At 35.4% G+C, this 27,623-nt stretch overlaps 2 protein-coding genes across 3 annotated transcripts; one reads left to right on the top strand and one right to left on the bottom strand.

Annotated features, from left to right (window-relative positions):
- The first annotated feature begins 758 nt into the window (after positions 1-758).
- Positions 759-18,209, top strand: SAP30 (Sin3A associated protein 30). 2 transcript variants are annotated; one of them, XM_054576047.1, is made up of 4 exons: positions 759-1,357; positions 2,975-3,100; positions 3,496-3,594; positions 17,899-18,209. In XM_054576047.1, exons 1-4 carry the CDS (start codon positions 1,037-1,039, stop codon positions 17,920-17,922), a joined length of 570 nt encoding a protein of 189 aa, XP_054432022.1. In that variant the 5' UTR covers positions 759-1,036; the 3' UTR covers positions 17,923-18,209. The 2 variants fall into 2 exon arrangements, with proteins under 2 accessions (XP_054432022.1, XP_054432021.1); XM_054576046.1 differs by lacking the exon at positions 17,899-18,209 and adding an exon at positions 6,629-6,922.
- Positions 16,344-27,286, bottom strand: SCRG1 (stimulator of chondrogenesis 1). The gene is made up of 3 exons (XM_054576048.1): positions 27,147-27,286; positions 19,917-20,169; positions 16,344-17,781 (listed from the first exon to the last, which is right to left on the bottom strand). The coding sequence occupies exons 2-3, from the start codon at positions 20,153-20,155 to the stop codon at positions 17,727-17,729; spliced, it is 294 nt and encodes a 97-aa protein (XP_054432023.1). The 5' UTR covers positions 20,156-20,169; positions 27,147-27,286; the 3' UTR covers positions 16,344-17,726.
- Positions 27,287-27,623: the final 337 nt, after the last annotated feature.

Raw genomic sequence — 27,623 nt, 5'->3', positions numbered from 1 at the left:
ATCAGTAGCTCCACCTCAAGAAGCGGCAGTATTTGTAAACATCAGAATAAAACAAATCCCTGCAGGAACATGTAAAAGATTTCGAAAAGACCTCCAGCCGAAGCATTAGTGAAACTGTCACCGTGCGGTGGTCGGGATGGGCGTTTTCCCCTAAGCAGGAGCTCTTAAGTTGCGTCACTGCAACCCTTCAGTCGCGATGTTAAGCTGCAGGTCCTCCAGGACCCGAGAAGCACCAGGTAGTAGTTCTTGTTTTCGGTTTCCCACAAAAGCGTGGTCACACCAAAAACTCTCTCATCACAGATATGATAACCGCCCCAAAACTTTTCCAGCACCCTCACTACACCCCCTTCCTCCGCCGCCCTTGTTTTGCGCTCCGCTTCGGGAGTTGAGTAACCTAGTCCTCTAGAATGCCAGCTCTGCAAAATTCCAGGAGCTAAACACCAACCAACCAACCTCCCGAGAGAGATTAGAAACAAGAAAACACAGCAAACCCCAACAACACGCCCCTGTTCCTCCCGAGCTCTAGGGGGCGGGGGGAAAGACCGATCTGTCGCCGCGCAGCATGCTGGGATGAGTAGTTCCTTCAACCCTCGAAGGCGCGGGATCAGGACGGAGCTCAGGCTGACTCTCCAAAAGAGTACTACAATTCCCGTTGTGCCTTGCGGCAGAATAGAAGGGGCGGGACGAGAGAGGGCGCGTCGCGCCTGCGCAGTTTGAGGGGGTGGGGATAGGCGGAGACGCGTCCGTCCAACTGCAGAAGACTCTCCATGTGACAGAGAGCGGGGTTCCAGCTCCAGGCGCCGCCCGACTCTGAATACAGATCCCAAGCACTGTCCACTGTCCCGGAGCCAACAGACGCCAGCTCGCGGGGAACGCTTGGTGTTTGGGTGTACCTCCATAGGACCTGAGGTGTGGAGTGAACTGCTGACTCCAGGGCAGGTGCCCGAGGGACCCCGCCGAGACCTCGAGATCTCCAGAGAGAGAGGAGCAGCGAGGCGAGATTTCTGTCAGCGCCCGCGCCCCCGAGCGCGGAATCATGAACGGCTTCACGCCAGAGGAGATGAGCCGGGGAGGGGATGCGGCCGCTGCAGTGGCCGCCGTGGTCGCCGCCGCCGCCGCCGCCGCTGCAGCTTCGGCTGGGAACGGAGCCGGGGCGGGAGCAGGAACTGAGATGCCCGGCGCCGGAGCAGTCTCGGCGGCTGGACCACCAGGAGCAGCTGGGCCGGGCCCAGGGCAACTGTGCTGTCTGCGGGAGGACGGTGAGCGGTGCGGCCGGGCGGCAGGCAACGCGAGCTTCAGCAAGAGGATCCAGAAGAGCATCTCCCAGAAGAAGGTGAAGATCGAACTGGATAAGAGCGTAAGTGACGGCGGGACGGCTCTGCTCTGCCCGTCCCCTTGGGGCCCCGGGAGCTGTGCAAACAGGGGTTGTTGGGTCAGGGGTTCAGAGCTCCCCGAGACCTGGCTGCAATGCAGACCCGTTGAGCAGTCTCTGGCAGAAAGCAAAAAACCAAGTAGCAGCAACTCAGAGTGCCTCTCCCAAGGGACACACACTTGCACGTTGTGCTTCCCCTCCCCTTCAATCCCCCGCCCCCCGCGTCCTTCCCGCTCCCTGTCTTCTCCCTTCCCCCTCCACGTAGATGAGGAAACGAAACAAAGGGAACGAGCTCACGGAGGGAGGGCCTGGAGTAGTTTTCTTGTTGCCCGGCAGCTTCTCCTGGAATGGAGGCTCCTTCTTTGTTTTGCTGCCCAAGCTGGCGTTTGGCCCCAGGAAGTAGCTTCCCGTGTCTAGGGAAAGTGGAATCCTGAGTCCTGCAAGGACCTGACGCCTCAGTCAAGAAAGATCCTGTCCCTCGCTCCCCGGTGTGGGGGTGAGAGGAAAGCCGAGCTCCCACCGTGCCTTGCTGGGAGCCGGGGTGTGGACGGTGGCGGCGGTGTCAGCTTTTAGGGCAGCTGCTCCGAACGCGGGGAGCACACGGTCAGTGCGGCTTTGCCAGCCGTTTGGCAGCCATCAGGATTTCTTTTTCCGTCCTTTTGCACGTGTGCTCTTTTGACCATCTATGAGACTTTTAGAAAACAACCATTGCCATTTTCTTGAGCTCTGGCAAGAGTAAATTAATAACAAGATGTCAGAACCTAGCACAGGTCCTGCTTATTTTTAACTTGCACTTAGCTTAAAAGTTCAATTAAAAGCTTATTAGCTCAGTCCTTACTTTGTTTGTTTGTTTGTTTTAAAGACGTAACTGTTACTATATAAAGCCCAGTATTTCAGATGTTGCTATACAGCTCTCAAGACTATATATAATTAACATTTTGGAAAGTTGGTAATCCTTTCTGCTTTTTTAAACAGTTCTTCATTTATATTCGTGAGAAACTTTTTAGGTAGACTTAAATAATTTTACATTGCTTTGGTTGGAAAACACAAATATATTTAATGCTCAGAAAACTTTAAAATTCCAAATTTAAATATAGTTAGGGAATGAAAATCAATAGCTCATTTGTAAAAACGAATAGTTCTGTATCTGGATTATAATTTGAGTATTAAATTAGGAAGTATATTTTATGCTATTAACATATGCTCTTTAAATAGAGAAAATACTATGAAATAGCAAAAATGTGGGCAGCATCACCATTCCCCTTGTTAGCTAAACAGCATGACCTAACTCATCTAGTTCACCCTTACTGCAATTTGATGACAAAATCTAGAGGGTTGGAATTTCTCTTTCTCCTCTGCCTCCCTCCCCTTATTCTCACCCCTCCCCCACCCCACTTCCCAATCCTCTTAACAGTATTGCCAGACATTGGATGTTTTAAGTGTGTGCAGGACTTTAGAAAAAGCATGCCCTTGCCCTAACAATGCCCTGTTTTGACTGTTTTTTCTTTTTTTTTAATGATTAACTGTGGCCTATGTATTTTACCAATACATAGACACATTTTAATGCAATCCTAAGTGGTCTGTGAAACTTTTCTGTTTCAGGTAAGGCATCTTTACATCTGTGATTATCATAAAAACTTAATTCAGAGTGTTCGGAACAGAAGAAAGAGGAAAGGGAGTGATGATGATGGAGGAGATTCGCCGGTTCAAGATATTGATACTCCGGAGGTAAAGTTTTTGCATGTTAAATGTAAATCCTAAGTAGTCCATTCTGAAACTCATAAAAAAGATATGAGCAAATTTTAAAAGTACTTAAAACATTTGAAAAATCTGAAAATGAAAGCAAAATTAAATACAGACAGGTAACACAGTTACACAATTTGATTTGTTATATTTTCAGTTGACAATTTCTGTAGTTCTCTTGTCTTACAACTTTTTCCCCAGTTTTTAATATTTATCCTCAAAGGATTAAACTGTTTATTACATTTATAGTTTTGATTCTGTAAAAGGATTTTTAAATAATAGAATGAAAGTTTTATTGTGCTGTAGTTGAAATATACATATAAAAGGTAAGATTTTTAACAAATTACATGAATTTATTCATATATGTTAATTTTTTCCAGGTTGATTTATACCAATTACAAGTAAATACACTTAGGAGATACAAAAGACACTTCAAACTACCAACCAGACCAGGACTTAATAAAGCACAACTTGTTGAGGTATTTATGAGTTTTAAACTTTTTAAAACTTTAAAGGACTCTGTTCATACAAAAAAAGGGTCATTAAATGTGAATGAAATTGTTAACAAGAGTGTATAAAATGATATTTTTAATTAGATCAAAGTTAATTTAAAAAATCTATTGCTGAAAAATCTAGTTACCTAGAAATGTCTGCCTCCTGGGAAGTTTCTTTATGTAATGACTACTCAGTGGATTGTGTATAGTTTTCTAAGCATCTCCTAATATTGGCTTTCAAAAATATTGTGTGGGAATTTTTTATTCTCATTCTAGAAACTTAAAATTCCATTTACTCAGTAAATATTTATTGAAATCTAAGTGAGGAACAATAAAATAAATAAATATGCTTTGATGTCTTTATTAGAATTTTTTTAAGTTGCTGATGCAATAGGTCTACAGATAAGTCCCTAACCAGTATTTCCACAACTTTCTGACTTAATCATTTCTGAATTTGTCCTTGTTGATGTTAGTTTGTTTTATTTTAGGCATCCATCTGGAAGATGCAAAGTCTATGTCCAAACTTTTACTTAATAGTTTGCTTTGATATAGGGCTTCAGTGAATTTTTAAAAGTTGAGAGTGAGTGAGAGAGAGAGAGAGAGAGAGAGAGAGAGTGTGTGCGCGCGCGCAGGGTAAAGACAGCCAAGAAATCTGCATGGTATTAAGATGTTTATTAATTTATATAAATATATATTTACACTTTAATCACATTTAAAATAGAAATGGCTTAGCCTACTAGGCAGAATAGAAATTTATAAGTATATAAATCACTCTTCTCATATCCTTTAGCTTGAATTTAGTAATCCCACATCTTCTAAAATGTGCGCATTGGATAAGATAAAAGGTGAATAGAAGGTACAATTCTTTGGCAGAATGCAGTGCTTTTAACATTGTTAAGATCCAATATATTAACTTCTTAGCCAGAATTTTTTCTTCCTTCTTGCCTAGGCAACAAAAATTCAATTTTTCTTTAAATCTGATTTAAAAGATCAAGATTTTTTGGATTGTATAGCACATTACTATGACATAAATATACATATCATCTACCATGATGAAACTTATCAAAATATACAGATACTAATCGAGTGTAAGTACACTGTTTTGAAACAAATGAGAACCAAATATATGGTTAATTTCAATGTACATATTCTTTTAATACATAAAACTTGAAGTTTTTGATAATCTGATCTAAAAAAATTATATTAATTCTAGAGCTATTTCCTTACTTAGAAATGAGAAATAGCTTTAATCCAAATAGCCATCAATATGATAGTTTATTTAGTCAGAAATACAGGTATTTATAAGTAATTTCAGAGTTGGATAATAACCCTCCTTAAGTCTCTGAATTATCATTTGGATAACCTTTCTCTAAGAAGTTTTATCTCCTAGAATCTAGATATGCCTCTGAGCATCCCAGTTTAGTCAATGGTACTTCTGTTGGTAGTTGCAGTACACGTGTTAGATTAGTGAAAAGGCAAGAAAGCAGGTAAACATTCTTCAGTGAACATCCCTCTTTCCCCTCTCATTTTCCATTTGTAATTTTTATTCAGAAAAAACTTTCAAGAAACCTTAACAAAGAATATTGCCAGCCCTGGCCAGGTAGCCCAGTTGGTTAGAGCATGGTCCGGATGCGCTGAGGGTGTGGGTTTGATCCCTGGTCAGGGCACATACAAGAGACAACTAGTGAATGCATAAATAAGTACAACAACAAATCAGTCAGTATTTCTCTATCTCTCCATTCCTCTCTCTCTCTGAAATGAATTACTAAAATTTTTTTTAAAAGAATATTGCCAAAGAATATAAGTTGTAGCAAATGTATTTGTAAGATATTTCATGGTTTGTTTCTGTAGTACCAAATTTGCAACTGCATATTTACCCTTTTTCAATGAGTGGGGTCTAAACCACTACATGATAAATGTGGGCTCTTACATTGTTTTATTTTATTGATATTTAAAGTTTAAAAGTGAAAAATTACCAGTATGCTTTAGGCTTTTACAGGATTTTAACATTTTTTTGTTTTTTAAACACATAGAAAATCCATAATTGAACCAGTTAAGAGTGAATCTGGATTTATACCTTCTTTAAAGCCATTTTTCACCAGTTTTCTTTGGTTTTAATGCTTTCTTAAATAAAACACTGCATGAATTTCAAGTTGCATATTTGCATACTATTTTAATATTTTTATCCAATACCCAGAGTGCTTAAGTATGTTACTGGAGTGGCAAAACCTTTTAAAAATCTCTACTACTAATTTTAAACTTGGTTTGTATTAAGTAAAAGTTAAATCATACACTGTAAGGTGTAGGAGGATTTAACAAAACCCAGTGACAGATTGGATTACTAAGTTTGAACTGTTAAATGTTTAATAATTTATACTTGTGGCTTTTATTGTTTGGTTAGTTAGTTTTTGCTTTTACTTCTGTGCTATACTAGTTTACCATGTTGCAATTGCACTGTGCAATGCTACAGGAAGGACTGGGAAAATTTTTATGGATGTAATGTCTGTTATGGTTTGCAGTAGTATTTCTCTCTAGTTCTCAGTGAATTTGAATGTGACCAAGTCTACTGCACTTTGTCACAAAAAGCAGGTTTTCTAGGTGACTATTTTTGTGAGTGTCAAAGTAAGTATTTATGGTATACTACTGTTGATTAAAATATATATATATATATATATATATAGCAGCAAAAAAAATAATAAAAGTAAAACTTACTTCCTAACCTAGATTCCAGTTATAAAATTTAAAATAAATAAGAAATACACATTCTAATTAATGTATATTTAATTGAGTGGGCTGAAGGGTTCTTTGAAATCATACTGTTTCTTATTTATAACATCTCATTCTTATATGCTTTCACCCTGTTGGCATTTTGTTGAATACAATTTATTTTTAAAAGGAAATAGCTCTTATCACATAGCACTTTTTTCTTTTGATGAAAGTTTTTTTTGTTTTTTTACCTACTTTATGCAATCTGTTAATACCCATAATTTAATTTCCTCAATTTTTTTTTCCTTTGTAGATAGTTGGTTGCCACTTTAGGTCTATTCCAGTGAATGAAAAAGACACCTTAACATATTTCATCTACTCAGTGAAGAATGACAAGAACAAATCAGATCTCAAGGTTGATAGTGGTGTTCACTAGGAGAGATGGAATTGAGACTAAGACTTGGATGTTCAGATGTTAAGACTGTTTACTGTTTTTTCACTTGTAGAAATAAATGTTCCTGTGTATTTTTTCTACAGAGGATTTTCTCTGGTTTTATTTTCTTTGTTTCTGGCTCTAATAATTAGTTGGAAACTCATGTAAAATGAGCTTTCCTAGATTAACAAATATTTTAATAAAGGTTATTACTATTATAGTTGCTTCAGTGTATTTATTTTGTGAAACTTGATTTTTTATTTTAAACTGACTTTCAGGGACCTGTATTAATTGCGATTTTAATATAAAGATCATTTTGTTACCCCCAACCCCACCCTTTTTTTTAATTCCAAGAAATTACCAGGTTATGGAGACATAACAAATGTAGCACATTTGCTTTTTCTGCGATGATCTTATTTGGAATTAAGGATATCCTAAATAACATTATTTTGTTAAGTGCTCTTTAGTGCTAACAAGTTTAAAAAAGAGAGTTCCATTAGGATGCAACTTTATTTCCTTTTTTAAAAAAAATTATTATTTCTTGATGAAGTATCAGGAAGAGAAAATAATTTAATTTAATGCCTACCTCCTTCCAAAGAAGACTTAATATGCCAGCAAAGGTAAGCACAGTGCTGAAAGTTCAGATAAGAACATAGAATTAGTTATAGCTGTTTCTTTAAATTTTGATTTAACGTAAAAGGTGCTTATATGACGTAAGTATAGAAAGAACTTCTGCAATACCCCATAATTTTCAGTCATGTCCTGTACTGTTTACATTGCCAATTAATAAACTGGATACCTAGAAGTTTAACAAGATCTTTAAATTTCGGTTATACATAGCTGTGCTTAATACTTTATTTCCTTCTACAGTTCATTCTCTGTCAGTTTTCTACTGAATATATTTAACTTCTGCTTTTTCTGATACTGTATTGCTTACCCAAGTTATTATAACTACAAATCAGATTTACGTCTTGTACATGAAAACAGCTTCAGAGAAGTGTTCTGAGATTGTGCTGCAGATTTTAGGCTGGAAATGGATGACACCGGTATTGTAGCTCAGGGATTCTCAGAGTTGACATTTAGGTCTGATAATTCCTTACTGTGAGAGGCTGTCCTGTGTGTTATAGATTTAGCAGCATCATTGGAGTCCACACACGAGTACCAGTAGCACTCTGAAGATTCACAATAAAAAATCTGTCAACATTGCCAAACATACCTTGGGGGGACAAAGTCATCCCTGATTAAGAACCACTGGTGTAGCTGATTTTAAGTACTGTTAATTACAAGGTGAGTATTTTTAAGTGTTCTCAAAGTATTAACAGAAAACATGGTGAAAAAGCTACTGGACTTTGTTTTTGCTGTGACCATTTAAAGATTTACTTGTTTATTGATGAGCAGAGGCTGTGATAATTGGTGTTACATAATTCTCTAATATCCAGCATCCCAGAAATCTCTGTGAGACCTTTTTTCTTAGCTATATGAAAACGAACCCCATAGCATGAACATATGGTAGTTTATTTGAATGAAGTATTTACTTGCAAATTTTATATTTTTACCTGAACCTACGAAGACTTAATGTTTTAATAAAGCTTCACTCTTAGGCTTACTTTTTCCTATTAAAAATACTCCAGCCTTGTGGAAAGAAGCTTGAAATTATTTGCTTATATTAAAGTATCTGTTTGTGACTATAATCTTGGACTAGCAATGTTAGTTTTACATAGGTAATTATTTACATAAAATATAGTTGGATAAAGTGAGTAAGAGTTCTAGGTGTTGATTATCAAATGAAATTAAACATAGCAATTTAAAATGTGAAAAATTGAGAACTTAAGAACCTCATCAAAGCTAAGAAACTCAGGAAGGTGTAATATAAAAGTCAACTTCATATAAAATTTTTAAATCTTTGCTGTTGGCTTTAGAAAATTATGAATTCACTGTAAACCTATTTACTTATATCAAAACCAAAATTCAATGGAAACATCTCTACGAGGGTATGTTGGAGCATCAAAAGAAAGACTGCCTTTGGGATAGGAGAAAGAATAGAATGAATAGCAGAGGCTCAAGAAATGAGTCCATTGTTCAGTAACTACCTTTTACTAAACAATTTAGGAAATTGCTAAAACTTAGTACCTGAAACATTTTTGAGAAAACAAGCCCTATTATTTTTACAAAGGGCCTTTTTAATTGAGGTGAAATTTACATAGTATACAATTAATCATTTTTGAGGTATAGAGTTTGATAGTATTCCGGACTATCTTTATAAGGATGTTTATATACTGAATAGCCTTGAAATGCATTTTACTCTTGAACAACACAGGGGTTAGGGGAACACTCTCTTCACAGTCAAAAATCCACAGATAACTTTTGACTCCCCAAATACTTAACTACTAATAGCCTATTGTTGACCAGAAGCTGTACTGGTAACATAGTTGATTAACACATATGTTATATGTATTACACACTATTTTTACAATAAAGCTAAAGGAAAAATGTTATCAAGGAAAATCATGAGAAAATACATTTATAGTATTTATTGAAAAAAATCTGTGTGTGAGTGGATCCACCCAATTCAAAAGCATATTGCTCAAGAGTCAACTATATGTCCTTTTTAGTCTAGTTTTTCTTTCCTTAGCATTGTATGATATATATGCCACAATTTATTATTCATTTATGGATGGATATTTGGGTTTTCTCCTTTGGCTATTATGAATTATGCTGCTATAAACATTAGTGTATAAGTTCTGTATGGGCATGTTTTTATTTCTCTTGGGTATATACTTGGGAGTAGAATTATGGAATCACATGGTAATTCTATATTTAATATTTTGATGAACCTTCAGACTTTTCCATAGTGGCCATACCATTTTGCATTCCCACCAGCAATGTGCAAGAGTTCTTATTTCCACAAAGTGCCAGTACTTGTATTTCCTTTTTGTAAAATTAAAGCCATCCTGGGTGTGAAGTGCTATCTCATTATAGTTTTAATTTGTATTTCTTCAATGACAGTTGTTGAATATATTTTTATATGCTCGTTGGCCATTTATATACCGTCTTCCAAGAAGTGTCTTTTCAAGTCCTTTGTTCATTTTTTAATTGGGTTATGTTCTTGTTGTTGTTGAGTCATAGGAGTTCTTTATTCTGGATATTATTCTGGATATCCGATACACAATTTGCAAATATTTTCTTCCATTCTGTAGATTGTCTTTTCACAATCTTGATAATGATCTTTGATGCACAAAGAGTTTGTAGTTTTTATGTAGTTCCATTCTTTTCTGCTCATGCTTTTAGTATCAGATCTAAAAATTCATTACCAAATCTGAGGTTATGAAAGTTAACTTTGTATTTTTTCTAGGAATTTCATAGTTTTAGCCCTTCAATTAACATCATTGACCCATTTTGTATATGAAGTGAGTTAGAGGTCCAACTTCATTCTTTTGCATGTGGTTATTTAGTTCTTCCAGCACCATTTGTTGAGAGACTATGTTTTGGCACCTTTGTCAAAAATCTATTTGCCATAGATATTTGGGTTTATTTCAGTATTCTTTTCTATTTCATTGGTTTATATTTCCATTCTTCCTCCAGTACTACACTCTTTTGACTACATTAGCCTTGTAATAAGCTTTGAAATCAGTAAGTGAGAGTCGTCCTACCTGTTTTTTTTTTCTTTTTCGGTATTGTTTAGGTTATTTGGGCCCACTTTCAATTCCGTATGAATTTGAGTATTAGTGTTTCCATTTCTGCCCCAAAAATCCATTAGAGTTTTGATGAGGTCGTATTGAGTCTGTAGATCACTTTAAGATTGCCATATTAACAGTGTTAAATATTCTGATTTATGAAGGCGGGATGTCTTCCTTTACTTAGGTCTTCTTTAATTTCTTCAGCAATTTTTTAGAGTTTCCAGTGTATAAATCTTTCACTTCCTTAGTTAAATTTCCAGTGTATAAATCTATCATTTCCTTGGTTGGATTTTTTTAAACAAATAAATTTATTCCTGATATTTTATTTATTTTATAGTATTGTGAATGGAATTGTTTCCTTAATTTATTTTTTGAATTGTTCGTACTAGTGTCTAAAAACACAACTGATTGTTGTATGTTGACACAACTGTGCAGAATTTGTTGATTAGCTCTGGTAGCATTTTTGTATATTCTAAGAGATTTTCTGTATATAGAATCATGCTATCTCAAGAGACAATTTTATTACTCTTCCTTTCCAATTTGGATACCTTTTATTTATTTATTTTTGGGGGCCAAATTGCTCTGGCTAGGACTTTCAGTACAATGTGGAATAGAAGTAGAGAAAGCAGCCATCCTTATCCTGCTCTTTTTTTTAAGGAGAGCTTTCAATTTTTCACTATTGAGTATAATGTAGATTTTTCATAAATGCTCTTTATCATGTTAAAGAAGTTCCCTTCCACTCCTCATTTGCTGAGTGGGTTTTTTTTTTTTTTTGAGGTTTTTTTTTTATTTATTTTTTCCAATACATTTGTCTCTGCCTACCCCCCACCATTTTCCCTTGCCCCCTCTCTCCCTCCCTCCCTCAGCTCTTCCCCTTTGGTTTTGTCCATGAGTCCTTGCTATATGTTTCTTGACTTTCCCCTTCCCTTCCTTTTCTCCGCCCCGCTCCTTCCCTCTTGTCTCTGTTGATTTCTTTTCCTTTCAGTGTTGCTGGTCTTATTTTCCTTGCATCTTTGTATTGTTGGTTAGGTTCCACTTATAGGTGAGATCATATGGTATTTGTCTTTTGCCCCCTGGCTTATTTCGCTTAGCATAACGCTCTCCAGTTCCATCCATGCTCTTGCGAAGTTTAGTTCTTCTTTTCTTTCTGCTGCGTAGTATTCCATTGTGTATATGTACCATTATTTTTTGATCCAATCATCTACTGATAGGCATTTAGGTTGCTTCCAACACTTGGCTGTTGTAAATTGTGCTGCTATGAACATTGGGGTGCATAGGTTCTTTTGTATTGGCGTTTTGGTGTTCTTAGGGTATAGTCCCAGCAGGGGAATCACTGGATCAAAAGGCAGTTCCATTTTCAGCTTTTTGAGGAAATTCCACACTGCTTTCCACAGTGGCTGCACCAGTCTGCATTCCCACCAACGGTGTACTAGTGTTCCCTTTTCTCCACAGCCTCGCCGGCACCTGTTGTTTGTTGATCTGTTTATGATGGCCATTCTGACTGGTGTGAGATGGTACCTCATGGTGGTTTTGATCTGCATTTCTCTGATGGCTAGTGATGCTGAGCATCCTTTCAAATGTCTCTGGGCCCTCTGTATCTCCTCCTTGGAAAAGCGTCTGCCCAGGTCCTTTGCCCATTTTTTGATTGGATCGTTTGTCTTCTTGGAGTGGAGTCGAATGAGTTCTCTATATATCTTGGAGATCAATGAGTGGTTTTTTTTTTATCATGAAAGGGTATCAAATTTTGTCAAATACTTTTTTCTGTAACTATTGAGATGACTATGTGTTTTTTTCCCTCTTTGTTCTGTTAATGTAGAATATTAAATGATTTTATGTTGAGCCACCCTTGCATTGCTGGGATAAATCTCACTTGGTCATGGTGTATAATCTTTTTAATGTGCTGTTGAGTTTGGTTTGTTAGTATTTTGTTGAAGAGTTTTACATCTATATTTGTAAGGTATATTAGGTTGTAGATTTCTTGTACTATGTCAGACCCTGGTATCAGGGTAATGCTGACTTCAGAAAATGTGTTAGGAAGTATTTCCTCCTTTTCTATTTTTGAAAAAAATGGAAAGATTGGTGTTAATTTATGTTTAAATGTTTGACTGAATTCACTAGTGAAGCCATCTAGTCCAGGATACTTCTTTGATGGAAGATTTTTGATTACTGATTTAATCTCTTTTCTTGTTATGGAACTTTTGAGATTTTCTTGAGTTAGTTTAGGTAATTTAGGTTATTCCTTTAACCTAAATTTTCTAATTTGTTGTCAATTGTTCATAGCATCCTCTTATAATACTTCTAATTTCTGTAAGGTGAGTACTAATGTCTGTGCTTTTAGTTTTAATTTTAGTTACAGTCATGCCCCACATAATGACTTTTGGTCCCATATACCACAATGGTTCCATAAGATTATAATGGGGCTGAAAACTCCTATTGCCTGGTGACATAGCTGTAGTAATGTCATAGTGCAATGCACTATGTGTTTGTGGTGATGCTGGTGTAAGCAAACCTACTGTGCTGCCATCACTAAAAATATAACACATACAATTATGTATAGTGCATATACTTGATAATAAATAACTATAAGATGAGGCAAAAGTAGGTTTATAGTTGTGAATATCAAGTTGTGAGTAAAGTTGAATTTATTCTTGTATTATTATTTATTATTGTATTTTTATATAAACACCTATAAACATACTTTTGCCCCACCCTGTATATTACTGGTTTATATATTTATTCTTTTCATTTTTTTTGTATTTTTCCCTCATCATTTGTCCCCTTAAAACCTCTTCCACTTCCATGTGCTCCCTCCACCCCCACAAACACCACACTGTTGTCCATGTCCATGGGTCCTTTTATTTTTGCTCAATCCCTTCACCCTTTAGCCCCACCCCCCCAAGCTGTCAGCCTTCTCTCTATCTATGAGTCTCTGTTTTGCTTGTTAGTTTGTTCATTAGATTCCACATATGAATGAAATCGTATGATATGTGTCTTTCTCTGACTGGCTTATTTCATTTAGCATAATGTTCTCCAGGTCTATCCATGCTGTTGCAAAAAGGTAAAATTTTCTTTTTTATGGCAGAGTAGTATTCCATTGTTAAAAATGTACCATAGTTGTTTTATCTACTCATAAACTGGTAGACACTTGGGCTGCTTCCAAATCTTGGCTACTGTAAATAGCACTGCTGTGAATATAGGTTTGCTTATATTCCTTCACATTAGTGTTTCAGATTTCTTTGGATAAATTCCCAGAAATGGAATCACTGGGTCATAAGTCAGTTCCATTTTTAGTTTTTTGAGGTAACTCCATACTGCCTTCGCAGTGGCTGCACCAGTCTCCATTCCCACCAACAGTGCAAAAGTGTTCCCTTTTCTCCACATCCTCACCATCACTTGTTTGTTGATTTATTGATGACAGCCATCCTGATCAGTTGAGGTGATATCTTATTGAAGTTTTAATTTGCATTTCTCTGATGATTAGTGACATTGAGCATCTTTTTATTTTACAGTGTACTCTTTCTGCTTATAAAAAAGTTTGTAGTAAAAGAGTATGGAGAATTGTTTTATGACTAATTCTAAAGAATGCTTCATGTGCATATGAGAAGACTATTTTGCTTTTACTGGGTGCAGTGTTCTACGTATGTCTGTTAGGTCTAGGTGGTTTATAGTGTTGTTGAAGTCCTATATTTCCTTATAATCTCCTGTCTAGATGTATTTCTATTATTTAGAGGAAGTAAAGAGATTTCCAACTATTATTGTAGAACTGTATTTCTCCAAATCTATCAATATTTGTACTATAGAATCTATTCCTTTGAGATCATAGAATTTCTTACATTTTAAAAAACTTTTTTATTATTAGAGAGAGCGGAAGGGAGGGAGAAAGAGAGAGGAAGAGAAATATCAGTGTGAGAGAGATACATTGATTGGTTGCTTCTTGTACACACCCTGACCTGAACCAAACCCACAACCCAGGCATGTGCCTTGACCAGGAATCAAACTGAAGACCTTTCGCTTTGCAGGACAACACCCAACCAACTGAGCCACACCAGTCAGGACAAATTTCTTATGTTTCTAGCTGGAAGTTGACACTATAAACTTTAGTTTAATATGTACCATGTCCTAGTTGCATTAATAATTTGCATGATCAACTATAGTCCTCAAATAATAGCTATATTAGTTGTGATTATATTATCACATATGTGAATATAATTATATGTTGTATATTCCCTTTAATGTACACAATATATCAAATCAGCTTTTTATCCATAATACCCAATAGACTTAATTTTTTACTTCTAAGCCTCTGGAAATACAGATTACAAATTCTTTTTCTGTTGAAAATTTACTATTTTTGTTTGTAAAATTCTTAAAATATGTTGGCTACATATATGCTTTACATTTCTCTCTAGGTATACCACTCTACAAAGATAAGCACATTATGGTGATACCATTCTATAGGAGTAAATTGAGAAACCTAAATCAGTGTCAATTGACCATGATTTTCTAATATCAGTTTCTTTTCAGATCTTTGGGAGAAAAGTTGAGGCTTAGGCTGTTAGGGCAAGATGATTTATAAATATTTGAATTTGATTTCTTTCCTTTTGAGAAAATTATTTTAAAGCCAGTAGTGCTTTACTGATAGGATTCTTTATGTTTTAAAAGCGTATTCCATAATATTTTGCAAAAATGATTTGTTACAGAAAGAACTCCTGTACCTGTGGGTAATTATCAGGAATCTAAAGTTGCAAATGATCTGTGAATATTCTTATCTATCCTTCCCTTCCTCCAGTAGTTGTTGCTCCTTGTTTTTGGTTCTCCGTGCTGCTTATAATTATCTAATAATCCTTTAGGATTAGTACCTAATCCTAACAAACAAAATTATTCAAGGAATACCTATGGATTATGATGAGGAAAACATGTTATCAAGGAGAGATGAGCTGTTAATATTACTGTCCACTTTGTGCTCAACACCATGGGATTTACAGTAAGAACAAGGATATAGAATATCAAAGAAAAAATATAGAAATTGTTATTCAGTAGGCTTTTAGCATATATGAGCTATCTGAAATGTAAAATTATGTATCCCATACAAGTAAATGGTTTGCTTTCCTAAAAAGAAAATAAATTAGGTGATGCCGTTAAATAATGTAGTGTTTAAGACTCTAGATGCTAGAGGAAGACTGACCATATTTTAAAAATGTTGCTCTTCTGCCCTGATAGTGTAACCTTAAACAAGCTACTTAATCTCTCTAAACCTTGGCACTTTGGCCATAGAACAAGGATCATAATAGTATCTACCTCATTCAGTTGTAAGACAGTATTTAGAACAATAATACATTTTCATAAAAGTTTAGGTGTCTTTTCATGTAGCCAAAAGTTATTGAAAAAATAATGGATCTACTCATTAATAAGACTGAACAAAATGTTTGCTTTTAAAAACATATTCACCTAGTCAGAAAAAATTGAATAAGTTGTGTGAACATTGATGCTTTTACATCTATTTAGTAGTATAAATAAGAATGTGTGGTTCTATAATACATCCATTTCTAAAAGAATGTAATTGAAATTTACATTACAAAGTTATTTCCAAAAAAGAGAATATGATAATAATTATAAAATTTCACTTATTAAATATTTAGGCTTCTTTCAAATTTTTTTTAGGTGTTGATTGCAATGATAAGGGAATACCTATTCAGAAACCATTGTTGCCTCACGTATGCCCTCATGCTGAGATATTGAATCTTTATCACATTTTTTCTCCCTTAAAGAAAAATTATACCAAGTAGAATATGAAACTGGTTTATTAATCATTTTCTTTATTTACCTGTTCTATATACCATTCCAGGAAGGATATAAGACACTGTATTGAGTTAGTTCAATTTTAATACCAGCCAATTCATTGGAGGAAAAAAGCCGAATCAAATCATCTAATTGTGATAAAACAACACATTTGATTTTTGAAAACAATTCCACTTCATGCATTTTTGTAGGAGGTCACACGACCTGCAAACATTGTGAGTTATGTTTGTGCAGATTTTAGTAGGAATTAATTCTGACTACCTCAAAATTGTTTGGTCCAGCACAGTAACACTTATTGAACAAATCTGGGTGTGGTCTTCAGAGACAGATTAGAGACATCCAGGGATCTATTTCCATTAAATAATGTAACTTTTAATCACAAAATGCTACCTCCTAAGTTTACCACAGGTGATGTGCCTCTCAAACTTTTCCACACAATACTCTGTGGAGCACCTTACACTTCTCTGTAGCAGGTTTCACATCTATAGATAATAATTTGTAGATATTACAGTTCTCTTAAAATACAATTTCCAAGAGGCAAGTCTTTCTTATTCATTACTATATGTCCAAATCTTAATAATAGCTGGCACTTAGCAAGCAGTTAATAAATTTTTATTGCATGAAGGACTTTCGGAAATCACTTCTGATGGCCACTAGTCAATGCATACCTCCTAAGATATGGAGGCATAGTCCAAAGCTGTTTCTAACAAACAGAAAATATTTTTGAAGGCATCTGTTTTATTTACTTTCAAAATTCTTTTGACTTTTTAATTCTCACCCATTACATGTGTTTCTTACTATGTGCTATTTTTGAGAAAAATTGATACATTGGGGATATGGGTCAGAGTTTGAAGGATGCAGCTGTTGTGTGTGTGTGTGTGTAGTGTATGGGCTTTGGAATTAGGACTCTGTTCAAATTCTTGCCTTGATTTTTAACAAATATCTTAAACTTGAGTCAGTATCTGAAAAATGGTATAAGAATACATCGATTTTTGTCGCTGCTGTTTTTAAAAGGGTAAAATGAAAATGTACTTAAAATAGTTGGCATGCATAATGTATACTCAAGTATTGGCTTCCTTTTCCCCTCTCACTAGAAAACATCTAGTTTCCCTTCTAAGAATCTCAATTTATTTATGATTCTTTCCATTAAGTATTAGATGGTCAATAACTGTCAACTAAGAACTGAAACTTCTCAACATTTGAGCCAGGATTATGGCTATTCAACTGGGGAACAGAATTCTTTTATTGATGTAGTCAACACCTCATAGATGAAAATTTTCTAGCCAATATTTTTAACCAGTGCCAAAAATGTCCAAAAAGAAAAATTAAGTTGAATTAATTTTTATTACTACTTGTTTAACACAAGTTTTTGTCTTAGACAAGTAAGAATTTATAGAATCTGTGCTTTATTGCACTGGATAGAAATTAGAAATGCAGTTACACTGATATAGCGCAGTTCCTGGGGAATTGGCGATAGATCTCTCCAGAGCGCATGAAGATTCTCAGCGACTGTTGCAAGGAATCACAAAAGAGATCTTTGGTCCAAAGAAGACATCCCTGAAAGAAAATAGGATATCAATTAAATCTGTCTAAAAGCTAAGGTATATACTAGCCTTTTCTGCGTTAAAAATGGACAGTGATTTCCAGGATTTCAGATACGACTATTTTTTTTAGGTGAATAAAGTACAAAGAGAATGAGTGGGAGAACTTGCTACAGCATCAACAAAGACCGAGAAGGTAATCAATTCTACTTTCCTTCCATTTGCCATTGATATTTTGCTATCATTTCTTTATAAAGAAAAGGAAAGATTAGGTGATTTCAAAACCTTATAATCAGATCAAAAAATTCATTCCTCTGATTTGAGTGGGATGGATCATGAAGTTTAAATCTACAGGGAAGACACGGAAGATTAAAGATTTCTTATAAAGTCAATAAATAAGTTTCTAGCTTTCATAGGGAAAGGAGACATGTTAAACTGCTCTCATTGGAAAGATCATATAAGGTAATGTATAAAAATGCATGGAATAATCTAAAATTGTATACAGGTGCAAGGTAGCATAATTGTAGATCATTAGAAATATACTTAGTATATAATGTATGACATGATAACTATCGTTAGCGCTGATGTGTAGTATATTGGAAATTTGCTAAGAGTAAATTCTAAAAGTTCTCATTACAAGGAAAAATAAAATAGTTGTGGTAACTACATGAGGTAATGGATATTAACCATCACTAAACTTATGGCAATCATTTTCAATATATACCTATCAAGTCATTACGCCATATACCTTAAACTTATACAGTGCTATATGTCGGTTATATCTCAATAAAATAAAAATAGAGCTACAAATTAAAATATGTGTTTACATGGGATGAAAGGAAATATACTTAGCATGGTAAATTTATTACTACTTGGGAAAGGGTAATCTAATATCAGACAGAAATTAATTTTGTATATCTGTATTTCTATTCTCATCCATGAACACAAATAATCACAAAATTATATCATGAAATAAATACAAGTACATTTCTATAAATTAGATTCAAGTCTCACAAAAAGACAAACATGGTATTTTAATATTAGATGATATTCCACTTTTGTGGCCTGGGAAAAATTGTCATTTTGTGGAATCAGTTAATTCAAGTTCTAGATATCATCATTTAGTACAGTGATTCTGAAACTCTGTCATATATCAGAATCACCTAGAAACCTCGTTAAGCTTTAATTGCTATGCCTCACCTCCAGGGTTCCTGATTTATTAGGTGTCCTCTGGGGTCCAAGGATGGATATGCCTTTTTAACAAGAATTCAGCTGATAGTGAAGCAGCTGTTCTGGGAGCCACACATTAAGAACCAAGTGGCTTGATAGGGGAAAAAAAAAAAATCTGGCCCAAATCAAAAGCCCTGGGTTCTAGTGTTAGTGCTGATATTAACTAGTTACGGGAGATGGTGCCAGTCATTTTACCTCTCTGTACCTTTTCCTTGATAAGGGCAGGGTTACCTGCCCTTTCTACCTTACCAATTTCTTAGAAAAATTAAAATATGATGACATGTTAAAAGTAATTTGAAAATGCTAATGTAGGTATGAAATAGCGAAGATGATAGTATTTGAAAGATTCCTCAGTCACCAAAGGAAGATGATTTTAAAATCGAGCTAGAAATATTTATTGACCGTCCTACTATATTATACTTAAAATATATCAACTTTCCAAGTCAGTGGAAAACTTTCATTTAGTTTATTCCAAGTTAACTCATCTACAGAGCTAGAAAATTTTCTTTGACCATTACTAAACTTTCCTGTCCAGTTAATTACTTCATCCTGTTCACTGAAATCTTTTCTCTAAAGCCTTTTATTAGTTTTCAAATTGGTTTAAAATATCAACCTTGAGTTGACCGCTGTTGCTGGTAGATTTTTTTGTGGTAAAAACTGATAGGGAATTTAGATTTTAATAGATTGGCGTGTTATTAATGTTCTAGATTTCATTTTGTTTTATTAAAATCTGCCAAATTCTGTTTCTAAATGAAAACATTCCATTCCATACACAATAGTGATGATTCTAGAAAACAGCTGAGATTTAAATAGGATTTTACTAAAAGGGGCAATTATTTTCAGCAAATCATTATAAAGGTGTCAGAAAAGAATCATTATAGATGTTTCATAGCAATGTATTTTATGATTATATTTCCTTACTTTGGGCAGCAGAGCAATTCGCTGAAGTTGCAGTAACAGATCATCTCACATCCCTTTCCATCCCAGAAATGATCCTGGACGTTTACATCAATCTTTGTCAGCTCAGCTACTCCTTCTGGAAGGCTGTGACAGTTGCGATCTTTTAGTATCTTTCTGTAGCAAGAGAGACGATTTGCAGGCATGGTTTGGACTCCTAGCAGCAGAGTTAGCCCAACGGTGACAAGTACGATAAATTTCATTTTGGCTTTTGTCCCTGAAACAGAAGAAAAATCCAGTGTCAGTGTTGGTTGTTTTTTTAAAGATGTAATTCATCTGAACATAGAGTTCATAGCATTCTCATTGGTAGAAAGGAGTTCATCTTTTCTTTGCACTTCTCAAAGTGTAGTTTGAAAACGATCTATAATAAGAATCACTTAGAATATTTGTTAAAAACTAAATGTCTCAGCTCCACAAAGAAATATTGAATGAGAAATGCTGGATGAGGGGAAGAGGTGGTGGTAAGACCCAGAATTTGCATTTTAAGTACTGAAAGTAATTATTTTTGTACATTCAGAAGATAAAAATTGTTTATAAGGTGATAAAACTCTGATTAAGTTTCTAGGACAAAGCATCAAGTACTGTGGTTCGTGACCTTGCATATCTTAACATTGTCAGAGAACTTGGGTCTCACCCTGATAGAAACAGAAAGCCCATCTATCCTCACACTGACAGAAGATATTCTATAGGTGCATTTATAGTTCAATTAAGTGTTTCAAATCTTCCAAAATTATTTTTGGGACCCATTTTGTTGCAAATTTTTAGTGATATTGTGAACTTTTATTCTTAGATAGATCATTCATCATAGCTTCAGCTGAAAACCATAGCTTGAATTTTCCGTAACATGTAACTTGTTTTTAAACACCAACAATTATGGGGAACTCATTATTGACTAAGTCAATATATTTCACTGATATAGTTCTAATGTTTCCCTTACTGTAAAATATTTTTTGTGGCTACTATCCACCAGTCCTTGTTTGAACTCTTGGGGTCATACCAAAGAAGTTTAATTCCTCTTCCAGGAGATAAGTCTTTAAGTACAGTATTTGTGTACAATTATAGAATATTCATCATCTATATGATCAGCCTTCTCAGCTTCCATATTCAACATGAAAAGAGTGGAGGCTATTTTAGTAAAGGATGACTAACGAGATAGTAGAGGGACCAGAATCAGAATTCCATAGCCATTCAGGTTTCATCTTGTTGACAGGTGCCAAAAAGTATCTTTCCTACAGTGGAGTATTACAAAAAGGGGTGAGACATAAGTTTATTGTGCTTTGAAAGGAAACAATATTGTTGAAAGAAAATTTTAGTATGAAGTTCGCAATAATTAGATACATCTACCAAGGGGGAAATTGTAGGACTTACCTCACTTGTTTCCCATCTCAGGAACCAGTGTCCTACCTTGCTTAAAATCCAGTGTTTTGGCAAAGGTTGTTTCACATATTTTGCCTGTTTGTTGTTGTTCAAGGGAGTGGATAAACCTGGTTCTTTTTACTCCATTTTGGGCAGAAGCAAAACTTTCTATGTTACTTTTACTCTTTGGAGCCACTTATGGAGGACTATGAAGGACAGATGCCCACATCTTATAGATTCTAAAAATGAACTGTGTGGTACTCTAGCAATTTTGATACTTCAGCCTAATTCTCAGAATGGTGTTTCTCCCTCCCTCTACTCTCTTTCCCATACTGAATTATGCTTCCTCTGACTCCCATGAGGTAAGTAGCTATTGGGTCCCAAAATATAACAAGTAAAACCCTTATGATTTGAAGGTGGAGCCATTCCGGCTGCCCCTCCTACTTCTGGAATGATGCTTATATATTTTGTTCTAGATGAAATAGGCTACTAAAATACAGCCTGAAATCATTCTCTTGTCTTTAGGCCTAAATCTTCACATACTTCCTCAGGTGACTTAGAACCTCTCTGCCCATACCAAGGCCAAACTCACAGGGAAAACTGGGAGAAAAGCAGTCAGTATTGGGAAAGTGAGGAAGTTGGAGAATAGCCCTGATGTGGGATTCACAAATAAAGTGATGAAGTAACTATGTGAGAGAGGAAAATAGGAGTGAGCTGGTTTAATTTGATTCAACTTAACAAACTTTGTTTTACTGTTTCCTTTATACCAGGCACTGTCTTAAGTACCAGGAATACCAACAGAATTAAGGAAAATATTAATCAATATCTGAACCGATCCTCTTCCAATAACTCCAGTTTCTTTGAGTTAAGGCTAAAGTTATTGCAATGGCCTCCATATGCAGTTTGGCTCCCCATTACCTCTCTGAAAACATTTAGCCTTCCCTTGGTCATTCTGTTCCAGCTATTCCTCAGAAATACCAGACATATTTTTGCCATAGGGCCTGCATTTAGGTATAGTTTTTCCTGAGCTCATTCATGACTGTTAACTACTGAAGCTTTCTTTTCATTAGATGGCTCTAATTAGAGCCATAATCTGATGAGATAATTTTTAAAAGAGATGAAAAAAATTTTTTCTAAAAAAAAAGTAATGATACTCAGTGTAAAATATGGAAAATACAGAAAAGAACATAGAATAGAAAGAACATAGAAAAGAGACAATTGGTGAAAGTTGAAGGAAGATATGATGCAAGAGTGAAAGAAACAAAGATGATCCTTAAGTTTTTGACCTGAATGCTACTGACATGTCTTAAGCTGAGAAAGAATTGAATGGAGTCAATTTGGGAGGAATGCAAGAGTAAATTTTGGGATCAGTTAAGTTTGAGACTCCTACTAGACGTCCAAGTAAAGATGTTGATAGGTAGGTGAATATGAGTCATCAGGATAATTGTTGATAGTATTTATAGTTATGGGAAAATACAGAAAAGAACATAGAATAAAATTCAACTAGAGTTTCAATGTAGAGAGGACTGTTCACATTTTGCTGTGCTTCTTTTGGGTATCATAGATGAGGGGGCTGAGAAGGAGAAATTGAGATGGCTGGGGCAGGACTCTGGGAATCTCTTTGGACTGGGTAGAAGATAAATCAGATAAAGAGGTTATAAACCAGTGAAGAAGACTGATAACGAAGTTCAAGCTCATAAGATAATAAAAAAGGGGGAAAGATAAGTGATTAGATGGCCAAGGCCTGTTTGGACAAACTCATCTCAAAGACTGGTATTTACTAATATTTATTCTTCAGTGTCTCCATAACACTCTGCTACATAAAAGCAGATGGATTCAAAATCATATATGCTAGCACTCCCTGACCATTTTTGTAGTCCTGTGTCTCTGATATACATGGATCACCATATTTGATATTGTTAAAATATGAGGTTGCCATGTAAGATATGGGGTACCTAGTCAAATTTGAATTTCAGATAAACAATGAATAATTTTTAGTATAAATATATCCAAAATACTACATAGTTTGTACCTCCTGAGCTAGTCTTGATAATTATATTTTGTTAGAAAGTAGCCCAAATCACCCATTTAAAAAATATAGCAATAAAGATGTATAGAGAATTTATTTCCTTATAATTAAAAGGAAGCTTTTCTGCCCTCTTTAGAATCTTTGTATACACTGCTCTGTTTGTGAGAAATGCTTTTTACTTGACTTTCAGGTTTCAGTTTAAATGTCATTTCGTCAAAGGCCTTTCTAATCTGAAGTAGTTTCAGCCTGACTTTCATAGTGTCCTCTTCTTTTCCCTGCTGATATTTATCATCATTTGAATTATGTATTGGTGAGTTTACTCATTTTATATCTATCATTTCCATTCAACAGGAAACTTCACAAGTGCAGTCTTTTTTTTTTTTCAACCACCACATACCTGATGGCTAATACAATGGTTGACTCATATTATACTACTAATGAATACTTCTCTGAAAACACGTTTTTAATCCTGAGCAGGAGTCTGCAATGGTTTCATATTTCCTAAAAGACTGTGACCTTCTTAGAGCTAATCCTCAGGTCTTCCTTCCACTTTTCCTCCACACAAATCATTCATTATTGCAGAGCTAGAAGGCAGTCAGACCTGTCATCTCTTCAACCCTATACATGTGCCTTTCTTATTGCTCTGTCTAATTTCATCCCTTTATATTTATATCTGACCAAACAATCCATTAAGGATAAACCCCAAATTCATCTCTCCTAAGAAGCCTTCCCTGATCCAGCCTGTGCCATTCTAACAGTTCTCTGTTCTCTGTTTCATAGTACTTAAGGATAATCTGTACCTATAAGAACCGTGAATTTGACTAAATAATGCCATGTCATTGTCAGCATTTTTCATAAGCCAGTTACCCATATGAAGAAAATGGCTACAGTTGAAAGTGGGAAATTCACCAAAAGCCATTTGGCCATTTACTGAATTGGTCATTTTATGCTTTTACCTAGAGCTAGGAAGGAAGATCTGGAAAGATCGTAAAGGGTCTTATAGGACATGATAAAGGCTTTAAATTTTATTGAGTGTATTGGGAAACCATTGGAAGATTTTGATGGAATATATCTGATGTATATCTTAAAAATAAATTTTTTTAAAAACTTTATGAAGATGTGTTGTGATGTAAAAAGATTAGAAGTAGAAGAAAAGAGACGATTGGTGAAAGTTGAAGGAAGATATGATGCAAGAGTGAAAGAAACAAAGATGATCCTTAAGTTTTTGACCTGAATGCTACTGACATGTCTTAAGCTGAGAAAGAATTGAATGGAGTCAATTTGGGAGGAATGCAAGAGTAAATTTTGGGATCAGTTAAGTTTGAGACTCCTACTAGACGTCCAAGTGAAGATGTTGATAGGTAGGTGAATATGAGTCATCAGGATAATTGTTGATAGTATTTATAGTTATGGGACTGTCAGGGTAGTGAACATAAATTCAGAAAAGAAGAGACAAAGGGCTGAGGCCTAGCGCAAGCCAATATTCAGAAGACTAAAGAGACGATGCCAGCATCATAAAGCCAAGGACTGTAACAACTTTTTTTTTTGCGCCTTTCTCAGTGCCTGCTTCAATGCTAAACTCACAGTAAGTATTCCAAAAACATTCACTGAAGGAATGAAAAATAAATTTCAAAAAGTAAGTGGGTTTGCTGCCATACCACACACCTCTTCTGACTATGTTCATGCCAAAATATAAAATAGTGTTTCTGTCATAGCCTCAGTCACATACTATGATGGAAAGTTCCACATCTGGCAAGCACTTATTGGTAGTTGTTTTTTTTAACACTTTAGAAATTATATATTTGAACTGAAATCTCCTCTTCTTCCTTTACCTAAGTGCAGATAAATAGCTTTAACTCTTATTTAGCAAGTGGAACAATGTCTGAACCAGTATGTTTCTGCAATGCATTGTTTTTTGTTTTTTTGTTTTTTTCCATTAAAAGACACCAATTTCAATCATTGGCACTCCATCAAGACCATATATTTTCGAGCTCCAACAAGATGAAATGACTTTGGCAAGTTTGAAGCAAATTGCTCTATTTTTTTTTCTTTTTCAGTTGAAGTACATGCACTTAAAATTCCTACTGGAATATATCCAAATTACAAAAGAAAACAAAGCTAGAAGCTGAATATCTGAAGAAATAAGCAAGAGATCCTCAAATATTTATCTATTGGTTTTGTGGACTCAATTTCATGTAATTAATATTGTTCCTAATGTATGATACAATTCCTATTCCAATATTGAGTAGATTGGCATAATATCAATGACATAATATTTACAAAAGCAATGCAGAGCATACAGAATTATAGGCAAAACATTTCCAATTAAGCAATAAATCATTGCTACCATCATACAGATAGGGAATTGCATGCAAATCTTGATTTGCACCTTGTATAAGGGTGTTTGGCATCAGCAAGCTTTCGAATGGTTGGAGTTAAATGGAGACATAAAAATGAAAATTATCCCATTTAATGGCCAAAACCAACAGGGCTGTGTAGTTTAAGTGTTGAGACATTTATGGTGCAATGCTCATATAGGCAGCTGATGTCAATTCTGGGAACTGGTGTTTTTTTAAAAAGTGGAATGAAACAGAGTTGATGAATTAGACAGAAAGGGCAGTCCATTTTTAGGTTTCTTTCAAAACACAGCAAGAGAGAAGCAAAGCTGCAAAAGCAAATGAAAATTACAGCCCAGAACCTGACATTTAAAATATCAAATTTTAGTTGGAAGAAATTAAAATTGCTGTCCAGCCTGTGATGTGTTCCATCATTTTTCTTGGAGAATAAAAATCACTGTTATTTTTAAAAATCTCTCTCCTTTTTATTAACTGTGATAGAGAAGATTTGTGTTAGAATGACTGACCCATGAAGTGAAACTTTTCAAAGTGGACATTAAAGGGATCAAAGTGGGATCAAAGTGGTATCAGAAAGTGGACAAGCCTTTCAAACACCTTTACGGCAGACATGATCAACCCAAATACCCAAAGACATTCATCGGTGGAAAAAAAGAAGTTCATATCCTCCTTGAAGTGATTTGCCTTCAGGTGTCTCCGAGAGTGCTAGAAGATATTAATATTTAGTCTTGCATCATTCTAATTGTTTTCCTGGCCACAATAGGTCATCACGGAGAAAAGGATAGGCATTTGGGAGAGATTTTCAAAGACTGTGTAACTAAGTTATAGAATTTTAAAGAGAAATTTTTATAAGTCCCAAAGGGGAAAAAGGTTCCCTTTATCTTAGCAGTACAGACACTGTGTTATGTTCCATGGGAACTGGCGGGGCAAGGGGTGGTACCAAGGATGAATTCAATGAATTCCCTCTTTGTATCACACATTTATACCAGTTTCTTTTTAGGAATCAGGATTTTTAAAAAGCAAAAAACATTTGCTTTCTTAAACCTTGCAGTTCATGTTGAGTAGGTAATACAGAGATCTAACTACTGCCTTTAAAAAGAAATCATCATCCTCACATAGTTTTGAGAGGTAGAATAATAAGGTCCTGCTGTGTAGAACCAGATGCAGAGTGGACATAAGCATTAATAAGAAATAACAGAGAGGAGGCTGCCTCTATTAACCTATGATTAAGTGACTTTCCCAGTTAAGAAATGTACATTTTCTATTATCTTAAACTGATTATTTTCCTTTTCCCTAAGAAGCATTCTTTTTAAAGTACATACATCATCTCTTCAGAGGGTCTCTCTCTGTCTCTCTCTTCTGACTCAACACATAAATACATTTCTGCTCTAATCTATAGCAACAGTTTAGAGTAGAATAAATGACAAAATGATTTTTAAGAAAAAAATTACATACCCTTTTCTTCTTTCCTTTTGGTCTTCTTGGCAGGAGAATCTTTTAAAATGCTCCAACTCACTGGGTGAGTTTGGGCAGAAGGAGAAGAGAGGAGGTGCTGGAAGGAGGTTCTTTACAAATGAACCTTTGTCTGCCTTGTCTCTCGCCTGGAATTGACAGACCTGCTGCTCCAGCCAAGACTCGCACGGAGGGGAGTGGAAGCCTGGGCTGCAAGAGCTGCCTCCCTTGGGTTCTTACAAACCAGGCGAAGACGAACTAAACAGCTTCTTTACTGAGGGAAATAACGAGTCTATACAAGAACCTCGGGGAGGCAGACTTGGAGCAATAAAATATAAAACCTGAGGGATTTAAAAAGAACACAGAGTGATTTTTACCTTAAGAAAAATGTTACGTGTGCACACAAGCGCATATATGTGTGTTAGAGACAGACAGAGAGAGGCTGAGACAGAGAAATAGGGACAGAGAGACAGAGAGCTA

Source organism: Pteronotus mesoamericanus, unplaced genomic scaffold (assembly GCF_021234165.1).
Source record: "Pteronotus mesoamericanus isolate MK-2021 breed Mesoamerican mustached bat unplaced genomic scaffold, CSHL_Meso_final contig_32, whole genome shotgun sequence".
Lineage (NCBI taxonomy): Eukaryota > Metazoa > Chordata > Mammalia > Chiroptera > Mormoopidae > Pteronotus > Pteronotus mesoamericanus.
This window is presented reverse-complemented; position numbering and strand designations above follow the sequence as displayed.